The 12,410-nt window shown below is 53.2% G+C and overlaps 1 protein-coding gene and 1 long non-coding RNA gene across 2 annotated transcripts in view; one reads left to right on the top strand and one right to left on the bottom strand.

Moving 5' to 3' along the window:
* Positions 1 to 12,410, top strand: part of Large (like-glycosyltransferase) — a gene marked incomplete in the record, with an annotated part of 333,637 nt that overhangs the window by 158,082 nt on the left and 163,145 nt on the right. The window contains 1 exon segment of the mRNA XM_005374653.2: positions 1,631 to 1,754. Coding sequence (XP_005374710.2) covers positions 1,631 to 1,754 — 124 coding nt within the window.
* LOC102004139 lies at positions 1,762 to 11,637 on the bottom strand. The gene is made up of 4 exons (XR_259457.2): positions 10,581 to 11,637; positions 7,827 to 8,127; positions 7,342 to 7,701; positions 1,762 to 5,559 (listed from the first exon to the last, which is right to left on the bottom strand). It is a non-coding gene; the product is annotated as an uncharacterized LOC102004139 (long non-coding RNA).

The following is a 12,410-nucleotide window of genomic DNA, read 5'->3' as shown; positions in this document are numbered from 1 at the left end:
CAGGGGACAGAGCCAGCCTTGCATGGGAAGCCATCCCGGGACAGATGCCAGCCTGCAGGAACAGCCCCGGTCTACCCAGGGCAGGGGTGCCCCGCAGACCTGACACCCACAGCTGCCACATGGGGCGAGTGGGCTTCAGGAGACCTGGTCAGACCAGAGCACAGGCGTATTCTCATATCACCTCTGTTCCCGTTGTCCTCATCTGCCACCCATCTGTCCTTCCGGTTCATTTATTGAATTCCTTCGCCTTTCCAGCCCGCAGCCGTGAGCGGGGCGGTCTTTACACACAGAAGCGTCGTCCTTTGCTGGGGTGGGGTGCAGTTGAGCCTGGCACTGGGACAGCGATCCTCCTGCCACTGTGTCCCCAGCACCCAGCTGTGGGCCTCACACACGTGCAAGAGGGTTTCCTACGGGTACCAGGTGCTACGTGCAAAAGCCAGGGTGGGGCAAGCACAGGCGGGTGGGGAACCAAGCACATGTGTGAGGAGCACAGCCCAGAGCCAGGCCCACTGCCAGGCGAAGAGGCTGGGTGCCGCCTGTGCCCACAGGAACTGCCTGCGCCCACCAGAGCCTGCTCTGTCCCCTCGGGTGCTCACCGTGCTGCCTGCTGCACCCACTGCCCTTTCTGCTCAGGGGGTCCCTGCCAGGTGCCTCCTGTCCCTTCCCTGTGCCTGACGCCGCCTGGCCCAGCTGTGGACTCCCCTGCGTGCGGCGCATCCTGGCTCTGCACCCGTCACTCCGCTTGTCCTCCAGGACTGCCTCTCTCCCTGCCACGTCCTCTGACCCAGGCAGGACTCGGCTGCCCTGCTTCCCTTCGCAGGAGTCGTGTCCTTTCAGCTGCATCACATTTGCCTCGGTTTCATGTTCTGTGAGCACTGCCGAGGGCGGCTTGTCCCCCCACCCCGGGTCTCCAGCTGTTCCAGCTGCTGCGCCTCGTAGAGCAGCCGTGTTTATGGCAGCGCTCATCCACGCCTGGTGGGCCCTCGGCAAGGCGAGCTGCCGTTTCCTGCTCTGTTTATTCCCCATGCGTGGCACAATAAGCTTGTGGCCTCATGTCGTCAGTGCAGTAGCCTCATAGGAGGCTTCCTGACACTGTAGAACTGAGTGGCAGCAGTGCAGAGGTATCGGTGACATACTCTGGGACAGGTGCGAGACAGTGCTGCGCCTGGAAACCGGGCCCCGCGTCCTGCTGGAGCGTATGGGCGGCAGTCTCCCTGCCAGGCTGCAGGGTCCTGGATGAATAGACACTGCCGGAAGCCCAGAAGTGGGGGCATGCCGATGCTCAGGGCCAAAGCCTGGGTCTCTGTGGGGAAGACCATGCTGGAGGCGTACATCACCCCAGTGTTGGGATAGGTGCCTGCCAGCTACCAGAAGATGGCCTGTGTCCGTGTGACCTGCGTAGGGGTGGAGGGTGGATTGGGCACCCCAGCGATGTCACCTGCCAAGGGTGGGTGAGGTATGTTCCTTTCTCTGTGCTCTGACGTCCTCACCAGCCCGCAATGCTGGGCCACATCCCTGCCCGCCTTTCACAGTGGCTGTGGGAGGCAAGTGCTGCCTGGGGCGTGGGGACAGGCAGATGCGAGGCTCAACTCAAAGCCCTGAGCGCCACGGCCTTCTCTCCTCCCCACAGACGGAACCCCCTGCACTTCCACCTCATCGCCGACTCCATCGCAGAGCAGATCCTGGCCACACTCTTCCACACCTGGATGGTGCCTGCTGTGCGCGTGGACTTCTACAATGCGGACGAGCTCAAGGTAGGGCAGCTGGGGCTGGAGGGCTGGTGGGGGCCACACGGGGCTGCTCTGACTTCCTTCCCCGGGGCTGAGCAGGCTGGTGGTGGCGGAAGCCCCAGCTCCTAACTGCAGGCGTCTGGCACTTAACAGGGTGTCTGATGTGGTCATCAGAGGTGATAACGAGACCTCTCTGGGCATGCGTCCATGCTGCTCCAGGCCGCCCTGCCAGCAGGAGGCTCTTTGTAGACACTGAGGCCCTGGGTTCCCGGTGTCTCAATGTGGCCGTGGTCGAAGTCCAGAGGTTCCCTCACCCAGGGAAGTGTGTGCTGGCTGGAACGCGGTCTGGCGGGCCTGGGGTGGAACTGGGGTGTTCTCATTACTGATCGCAAGACTCTAAGTGAACTCTGTCTGTGAGCCCTGTTTACTCATTAGTAGTGATTAGAATTCTCACTCATGGGTAATTAAGAGGCTCAAGTGAAAGAATGTGTGTGAGCGTGCATAACGAGCTGATGCCGAATACATACTAAAGGGTTTCCCCAAAGGAACCAATTCCTCCTGTGCTCGCCGCCTTGGCTGTGTCTGGGCCGGGTCCTGGCTCACCCAGAAGGCCTGTCCGTGCCGGCTCTGGACTTGGGTTCCACGCTCACCGCTCGCTGTGCCGCACGTTTCCCTGTCGCTTGGCTCTCGGTGGCCCCTCTCTCTGGGTGAGCCTGCACAGGCTGGGCCTTCTCGCCCTGTCCTGCGTCTTACCTGCCCTTCCTGATGGGTGTGTTCCCACCTCCTCTGGGGATAGTCCTGCTTCTCCAGGAAAGAGGAAATGTCTGTTGCCTTGACCATCCACTGGAAGCTTCCTCGGGAGGTGGGGAAGGGGGCGTGTCTCACTCTTTCCTGCACTGCTGGTGCACAGTAGGTGCTGGTACTGCGTGTGGGCACAGCACAACCCCATGCTCCTGGTAGAGAAGGCACCACTGTGCACACGTGCCCCTGCCCGGGGTCTGCAGTCCCCTTGGGAGGGACCGGGCACAAGGCTGATTCAGGCAGACCGGATGCTCCAGACCCCATCCGCCCATTATCTTTTCATTTCAGAGCCGTCACATTTTAACTGGCTGGTGGAGACACTGGCCCGAGCTTCTGGTTTCCTATTTTTCCGGCTCCAAGGTTGATCGAGATGTTCAGAATTTAGCATTTGGGGACTGGCGTGGTAATTTGCTTGCCATTCCAATCTATTCTGAGCTGAAATTGATTAACACTCTTAAAAAGGGAAAAACAAAATTTAGCAAATTGCTGCACTAATTAAGGTAGAAAGCAAGCCACTCCGTCTCCCAGGGTCTCGGTGCCAACAGGAGGGGAGGAGCCGCTGCTGACCTCATGTGACGTCTGTCACTCCGCTTTCCCCTGCCATGCCCTGCACCTGTATGTATCAAGAGCACAAAGTCCTAGCAAGACCCTGACTTAAACAAGCAAAAACAAAGCACAGAACCACTGGAAAAACAGCCAGCTCCACATCCTGGCTGCCAGTGAGTTATCCAGCGAGTCTAAGCCTCAAGCAGGGACAGTGCTAGCTGGTGACAAACACCTGGAATGAGGTGACCATGAAAGCCCAGGGTTTTGTAACGTGGCAGGTTTTGAGGAATTCTCAATTCTTTTGTCCCAGCTTCTCTGAAGGCTGAGAGGATCCCTGGGCCCAGGAGTTGAAGACCAGGCTGGGCAACACCATGAGACTAATCTTCTTAGAAAGGAAAGGAAAAAACATAACTCCACCGTAGCCAGGGTCATGCAGTACTTAAAATTCTCTTGCTGAGCCTCCGGGGTTCATGGTTGTAATCACAGCTACTCTGGAGGCTGAGGCAAGAGGGTCACAAGTTCAAGGCTAGCTTTGGCAACTTAGTGAGACCTTGTCTGCAAATAAGCAATAGAAAGGGCTGGGTAGTGTTGGAGTGTCCACAAGTTCAATTCTCAGTACTTCAGGAAGCGGGTGGTGAGCTCTTCATTGTGTAGCCCATTACTTAATCTTATGCAGCTGGGGTGTGGGCTGAGGGGGTTGGCTGCAGCTGCAGCCACCCCAGGGAGGCTGAGAGCCTCGCAGGGTAAAGGGTAGGGAGGGACTGGGGCTCTGGCTCTGCCCATGTGCAGCAGGTAGACTAGTTGTCCATTGTTACATAGTGGATCCTTCCATCCAAATTAAGTCTCCATGTTGCTGAATCACATGGAACTGTTGCCAGAATCCAGTAGGGCTGTGAGTAAGGCAGCATTTTATAGAACAGAATTTCCCTGTAATAATAATGGTGACAGCAGTGATAAATCATGCATGATCCAGCTCAACGCCTCCACCACTGCGGTCTGCCTGTCCCCCCACCCAGCCGTCTCCTGGCTCATGTTGGAAGAGTTGTCCCTCCAGAACCATCCTTGAGAGGCCCTGTCCCTTGAGGCCTCTGACTGTACTACGTGCCTTCCAGCTAGACCCCGTCCCCCACCATCAGCCCAGTCTGCTCCTAGCCTGTGTGGTCTTTCCCTGCATGGTGGCGACCTGTCTTCCAGACCCGTCTCCCAGCCTCCCTTCAGCCACTGTCCTCCCCAGCACCTCTTGTTGGCCATCACCAAGAGTCAGCTTAGTCAGAAACATGTGCCCTGGCCGCCCTTCTAGGGCAGAGCCTTCCCTGGGCTCCCCTGGGTTAAGCCTGAGACCACAAATGTGCAGGTTATTTCTCCTCAGTTATCCTCCATTCCCAGCCCTTCCTCTGCTGCACTGCTAGTTAATTCCAGGTTCCTCTGCAGCTTCCTTTATGCAGGAACCTGCCCTGCCAGCCCCTCCACAGAGCAGCTCCCGTGTTTCGTGTTCCTCTGGGATCACGTGGGGTTCTTTGGGAAACCTATCCCAGAGGCTGATCTTTCCTGCCCTTGCGAGAGGAACTAATAGATGTGTGACTTTCCTAGACCAGAAGTTCTAAAGCAACTGGGGTCAACTCTGGCTTTTGTCACCCTTGTGTGCCTCATGCCAAGGTGATGCCCGTTCAGTGAAAATGTTTGCAAAGTGAGTGACACACAGTGAGCTCAGAGCCGGGTCCTTAGCAAGGACAAAGCGAGGAGTGCTTGTCACCACCAAGGGTCGCCACATTCCTGAACCACCCTGCCTTGGGCCTGGCTGGACAGCCAGGTGTTTGCCGCCTTGAGCCTGCGGTGGCGTAAATCACCAGTTCCCTGTGTGCCGCCTGGGTCCCCAGAGCAGCCTGCCACAGGTGAGTGGGTGCTTGCGCATGAGCAGGGCGCGGGGCAAATGCTGGAAGGGCACACACTGAAACATCATCTGTGAACGGTGTCAGAGACCACCAAGATCAGGGAGGGGGCGGACGGGTCTGTGTTCTGCAGCTGTCACCTGGGCTCACACAGCTGGGCCTCCCCAGGCGCAGCCCAAGAAGCCACTCTGTGCAGCTTGTGGCAATGGCACTTTGCAGAAACGCTCCTGCGGACCCCTTCTTCAACCTGTTGGTGCTGGAGATAGAGTAGCAGGGATACATGGTTTCTGAGGGATCGGCGCATGATTAAAAATGCACTGTGGAAAGTCCACCGTGGGCTGGTGCACTTCTCTCCATAATTTGGTGTGGATTTGCAAACAAGGAGCGCTTAGCTGCGTGACTCTGTGGCCCAGAGCATGTGTACTGGTCTTCCTGGTGTTTACTGGGGCCATCTACTTGCAGCCTGGACCTCCCACATCGCCAGGCTGCCAGGACGGAGGGCTTTGCTCTGAGCTCTGCTCCAGATCCGCAGCTGTGAGCGTCCCAGAGGAGGCTGGACTTGGCCTGGGGCTTTGAGGATGGCTGCATGATGCCTGTGTATAGACAGAAGTTTGATTACCTCCAGCTCACAGATGATTCATAAGCCGAAGCGCAGAGTTGACAAGTATTTACCTAAGATCAGGCAGCTAATAAATGCCAGGGCTGACATTTGACTTTCCCTTTCAAAACGAAAGGGTCTCAGGTTAGGGAGTGTAATTCAGGAGGCCCAGATGTGGATCAGTCCGAAGCAAAGCTCAGCACCTGGGCCTGCAGCCACCAGGAGCAAAGGTGCCCTTGGCTGGTTGCACCTGAGCTCACGATTCCTCTTTTCGGGGCCTGTAGGCCCGGGTCTAACATTCACTAGACACCTTCTTGTGCGGTGCCTGCTACGGTCCTCAGGTTCTGTGTGGATCTCGCACTCTGTGTGGCCCTACTATGTGCACTGCCCAGGAAGGAAGCTGAGGTTGGGTGAGGTTAAGTTCCTCCAGAGCACAGAGCTGCTGCATGTTGGAGCTGAGTCTAAACCCAGCACTGTCTGGTGCTGCTATCCCTGGCCTTTTTCCTATGCTACTTTTCCCTCCCTGGAGGAAGCCGAGATGCCGATTGTAATTCTGACTAAACAAGCTTCCTCTAAGCTCCCCACGCTGCGCCTTTGGTCCCTGCAGAACACATGCATTAAGCATGAACCCGCCACTTAAAGGCCCGCTGGGAGCCGGGCTTCCTGCTGCGGTTAAAAGTGACCCGTTGCAAGGGTGCCATGTAGGTTCGGGGAGGCCCCGTCCCCATCCAAGAATCAGGTGTAAATGAAACAGTCCTCTCTGTACACAGTTTGCTTCAAATCAGCAAAACATTTCTAGTTGGCTTTCAGGCGAGGCCTTGCACATCTAACAGCCTTTAATCTTGCCCCAGTCGGCCCAGACGGTCATCTCCAGGCCTCAACTGGGGTGCAGGTGATCCGGAGCTCATGAAGGGAAGCTGCTGCAGCTGAGGCTGTTTCAAGCTTCACCTGGGTAGTGGGGAGCCCTAATTTATCTCTTGTTCTCTTGGACCTGATGGCTGCTGGTTACACACATCACAAGGTCAGGAAGTGGGATTCGGCGCTGTGCTTATGGGAAATGTTGGTGGCTGACTCTGAGAATTGGCTTCCCGTGTGCCCTTAATTGCCTGTGTGCCAGGCCCTGCAGAGTACATGGAGGCCTCTCCTGAGAGCTGTGACCTCTGCCCTGGTGCCTTCCAGGGCCTTGCTTCTGTCACTCCTTGCTCTGGAGGGTGCGCAAACTCCCCTTCCCTGTCCACTTCCTGGGAAGGGGGCCTGCTGAACCCTGGCCCTTTGCTAGAGGAGAACTTGGACTCACCGTGTCTCCGGGCTGACAGGAAGCCTCGTCCTCAAAGCTCTGTGGTACACAGGGGGCCTAAGGCCTAGTCTGGCAGGCCAGAAATGCCTCTTCCCCTAAACTGGGCCGGGGTTTTCTGAGGCCAGACCTGGGATACAGTTGAGTTCTACACCTGCCAGTGGGCGAGCTTCAGGTGCTGGGAGTGGGTGCCCCTGTGGGACTAGGGCAGATCCAGGAGCACCCGAACACATCCGGGAGGGCCTGACTGCTGGGTGCCTGCACAGGAGTGAGAAGGAAGGTGTGGCACTGGCCCTCAGAGCAGCAGGCTTAGCTTAGCCTCTGTCACACCGGGTACTTGAACCCCTCGCTGTTGGTATTCAGAGCAGTTAAACGACATCAGTACCAGGAAGCACGTGCTTGGTGCACGGGAGACATGCACCCAATTCAGCTCCCTTACCTTCCCTCCACACGAGTGCCTGTCACAGGCAGATGGTCTCCTACCTGTCACCATTCCAGGTAGGTTTTCAGCAGCACAAGGGCTCAGCCGTAGGAACTGTACTGCACATGTGGATACTTCATTTTGCCAGGCTCTTGACATGGTTTTTTTCTGGTTCCAGGAACCGAACTCACGATCTTGCGCTTGCCAGGCAGGCGCTGTGCCGCTGAGCTAAATCCCCAGCCCCTCGGGCTCTTGACATGTGCTGCGGGGGGCAGGGTGGAGAACTGCGGCTCCTGGTCAGCCCTGCAGTCATACGGTCGTGTTGTCACCTTCCTGATCCGGGACAGGATACTGGACGTGGGCACCTCAGAGTGAGAGGCTCCTTGTAGGGCTCTGCTTTGCACAGCTCAGCCTGTGCGACACTGGCCAGGAAGAACATGGTGGGAGGACGGGCCAAGGGCCCTCCACCACCCGCGGTGCCAGAGAGCAAGAGAAGGAAGGAGCCAGGGTGAGGTACACCCTCCCAGGTCACACCCCAGATACCTACCTCCGAGCAGCACATTGAGCTGTGAGCTCGTCTGGGGCTCACTGACCGATGGGCACCCTGTCCCTGTGATGCAGCCACCTTCCAAAAGCTGCACTTGTGAGGACAGGACACTTTTGGGTACACTTCAGATGCAAACCATGATATTCTGCCTCTGGGCCCCAAAAGACACCTCTCTGTCTCCATATGAGGCATGCTTTTAGTTCTTCTGTAGGCGTCACAGAGACTTAACATTTCCAACATTGCTGACATGTCCAAGTCCAGAGTCTCCTTGAGACCCAAGGCAAGCTCTTTGCTGTGAGCCCTGTAAAAATTAAAACCACAGTTAAGTACTTCCAGTGTACAAGGGCACAAGCTAAACATCCCTGTTCCAAAAGGGAAGTATAGGAGAATAGAAAGGAATTGAACCAAAGCAAGATCAGAAACCAGCAGGACAAACCTGTAACTCACATATGGTGCCTGGGCCATATGATGTTGGCATGTGAACTCCTAAGCGCCTGGGCAGCACTGCGCCATGACCTTGCCCACTGGCCTTTTTTAGGCTGGGGTCTGCTTGCTTCCTTGCTTCCTTGCTTCCTCAGCAGACATTCCATGTTCCTGACAGCTCCAAATTCCTGGGCTGTCCATTGTAGCTTTGGCTTCAGTTTTATGACTTTACATATCACACTCTTTTGGGCTCTTGGCAGGGACTACAGGCCTGTCACCTCACATTTCCTGGTCCCCTGGCCTTTCACTAAAATCCAGTGGAAACGCTGTGATCCCAAAGTTCTTATATTGTGCATGCCTGAAAAACCAGCACCACATCAATGGCTCCAGAGTCTGCATCCAGCTCCAGCAGTAGCCAGAGCTCCCTTGGAGCATGGCTATAGCAGCCTCTGAGTGTCTGGATTGCTGAAATTGGGGATACACTTCCCTCAGCAACCCTGAGTGATCAAGACACCCTGGGTCTCTCTTCCTAAAGCAAAGTCTTAAAGCAGTTCATTGTTTTACACCCTTGAACCTTGCATGAGTGTGGTGTGGCCAATTCCTAAGCTACCTTCCTATTGCATCTTCCCACTGCATCTTAGTGCAAACTGTCTACCTTCTTCTTAAGGGCTCTAACATGTTCAGCAATTACATTCCTTTTGGTCCCAAATGTATTCATACTATTCATACTTCTTTTCTGGGAATATTGCAAGTTTTTTTAAATCATTCACCTCTTTTTTTTTTTTTTTTCTGATTCTCACTGTAGTTCTGGCTAAATGCACCAGCAGTATTCATGCTACAGCCTCAACATTGGGCATTTCTTCCTCTAAATCAGTTTGTCCACCACCTTTAAATTCGGTTTTACAGTAAGTTTTAGGACATGTGCAGAATTTGCTGTGATGTAACATGAATGCTTCTGGTCCAGTTTCCAATAATGTTCTCATTGCCATCTGCAATCTCATGAACCTCGCTTTTATTGTCTGTGTTTCTTTTAGTGTTCTGGTCTTCTGAGCGCCAATCAGAACTGTCTGTTAAGCTCTGCTTATATACTCCTAGCCTTTATATAGCCCAGTTCTCCAAGTTTCCAAACTCCTCTTGCAGACCACTTCCAAAGGCTTTAGAACCACATAGGCAGTACACCCTGGCACATAGCCACCACATAGGCACCACCGTGAACCAACCCCTGGTACCAGTTTTCTGTGTTGGGTACTTTCTCATTGCTGGGGCAAAATACCTGACACCTGAAACTGACATAAAGGCAGACAACGCATGGCAGAAGAAAGCTGCTGACCTGATGGTGCCCAGGAAGCCAAAGAGCAAAGGAAAGAGCCAGGACAAGAACAGACCCTCCCAGGCCCTGCCCCAGTGTCCTGACTCCTTCATCCCACCCCATCTCCTAAGAGCACATTCAGCCTTGGACTTCTCCGTGGCTTAACCTGTTGATGAGTATAATGACCTCATGATCTGCTCACCTTCCCAAAGCCCCATGTCTAGTGACGTGGGACTTCCAGGGGAAGTTTTACATCGAAGCCATAATAAAGGTGAACAGCCTGCACTGTGCGGTGTGCCATATCCTTGGCTGTGACTTCCAGGAGATTAGATGCACTAAATCATTTTGACTTACTATATTTACTACTTGCAATGGAATTTTTAGGTCATATACCTATTGTAAGTCAAGGAGCTCCTGTGTTTTACAATGGCTGTGTTTAACCTCTTAAATCTTCTCTTTTCCACTCCCACTCTGTCATTGTTCTCCCTGGAAACCTGGCCACATGGGGGCATCTGGTCACTGCACCTGAAGGTCAACTCTTGCCAAGTGTGGAAACCTTGAACTCTTGAGCCCTGTCTATAATGTATAATGGAACAGCAGCTGTTCATTCTAAGGCTTTTGTGCCCAAATTTTAAAAAGCAAAGTTGAGACAAATATATCAAAATTTAATAATACCCTTTATTTAATTTTATGTGTTAAAAAATATTACTTCAACATGGTATGTTAACATTAGTCTTTCATTTCTTATTTAAATTAAATTTCCTTCTTACTGATACATAAAATGTGCAAATGATATGTGTTAATGGAGTACTGGGCAATGTTTCAGTACATGCATCCATTGCATCCTTGGAGTCAACACGTATCTACCTACTCAGTTATCTCTACTTTATGGCAAAAACATTCAGAGTCCTTCCTTCAGTGCTTCTATGTACCACACCCTCTGTTATGTGTAGTCGCTGCACTGTGCTGTCCACACCCATTGTTGCTCCTATGTAGCCATAACTTAGGACCCACTGATCTACCTCTATCCATCCTTCCTCTCCCCTCGGCTTCGTTTTCATGTTGCGAGGACAGAATGCCTGACCCCCGTCAGGTAAAGGAGGAGAGGTTCATTTGGCTCACAGTTTCTACAGGTTTCAGTCCACAGTGGGCTGGCTCCAAGGCGGGCTGGCATGGCGGAGGGTCACCGCAGAGGAGAATCAGTCCATGGCATGGAAGGCGAGAAACAGAGCAGCATCAAGGGGAAGGAGGGACATGTGCGTGTATGTACCCCCCTTCCAGGCCACACCACAGGGACCCCTCTTCCCACCAGCGTCACCTCCCCACATCACGCCAGCTGTAACCCATCAGTGGACCCATCCACTATCACACACCCGCAGTCCAGTCACTGCCAGTGCCCCACCTGCAGCACAGGAGGCTTTGGGGGGACACCTAGATAAAAGCCCTGCCACCCCTGCTCTCTAACTGCCCTCTACTTCTGTGAGATCAGCTAGACATCATCCCACATCATGTGGTGCTTGACTTCCATGCCCGGGTCACTTCACTTAGGTAAAGTAATGATGATCTCCTCACTTAGGTAAAGTAATGATCTCCTCACTTAGGTAAAGGAATGATCTCCTCACTTAGGTAAAGGAATGATCTCCTCACTTAGGTAAAGGAATGATCTCCTCACTTAGGTACAGGAATGATCTCCGTTTCCACCCACCGTGCTGCAGGTGGTGTGATTCTGTCACGTTTATGGCTGAGTATTGTTTCCTGTGTCTACGCATCGGTTGGTGGACACAGGTTTTCCCCTTTCTTGGCTCTTGTGAATGGTGCTGCAGTGAACATGCCGATGTACTTCCTTGGATATGCACCTAGGAGCAGAACTGACGGATCGTAAGGAGATTCTGTTTTTTGACATTCTGAGGAACGCCATGCTCTTTTCCACCATGGTGTGTGGATTTACATTCCCACAACAGTGCAGGAGCCTTCCCTTTTTCCTGTGTCTCTCCCAGCACATTTGATCTTCTTTTTTGATAACAGCAATGTCTTGGTTACTTTTCTCTTGTTGCTGAGACAAAATACCTGACACCCAGAATTAAGGAAGGACAGTTTTATTTAACTCACAGTTTGTGGAGGTTTCAGTCCATACTGGGCTGGTTCCAAGGCAGAGTGGCACATGGCAGAGGGCAAGTGTTCAGTCAGTGGAACACCACAAAAACAACAAGAGCAAATGGAGGAATGGTGGCAAGCAGCCTCTTTCCCTCCCTTACACTGTATGCAAACTACCTGCCCCAGGGCGGGTGCAGCACTCACACCCATAATCCCAGCATTGGACCATGGATCAATCACAAATCCTAGAAGCCCGCCCCACGACTGCATGAGGCCTTGGGGGGACACTCAGACCCAAACCAAAATGAGCAATTCTTCTTGATGTGAGGTGATGTATCTCATTGTGGTTTAGATTTGCATTTCTGTGATATGCAGCGTTTTTCATATACCTATTCTCTCTTGAGAAATGCCTATTTAGAGCTATTGCTCATTTTTAATCAGTGTTTTGTTTGCTTGTTTTTTCCTGTGGTGGTTTTGGAATTCCTCGTATACTGTGCATAGTAAGCCCCTGTCAGATGTGTACTTTGCAGATCTTTTCTCCTTTTCTGCAGGTTGTCTCTTCATTCTGACGGTTGTTTCCTTTGCTGTGCAGAAGCTTTTTGCGTTAGATCAAACCCCACTTGTTTGGATTTACTTTTGTTTCCTGGGGGTGGAGGGCCTTGCCCATTCTGCTGTCCTGTGGTGTTTCCCCTGTGTTTTTGCCAGTAGTTTCTTTGTTTCTGTTCTTCTCTTTATGCCTTTAATCCCCTCTGAGCTGA

Source organism: Chinchilla lanigera, unplaced genomic scaffold (assembly GCF_000276665.1).
Source record: "Chinchilla lanigera isolate Chin_1 unplaced genomic scaffold, ChiLan1.0 scaffold00004, whole genome shotgun sequence".
Lineage (NCBI taxonomy): Eukaryota > Metazoa > Chordata > Mammalia > Rodentia > Chinchillidae > Chinchilla > Chinchilla lanigera.
This window is presented reverse-complemented; position numbering and strand designations above follow the sequence as displayed.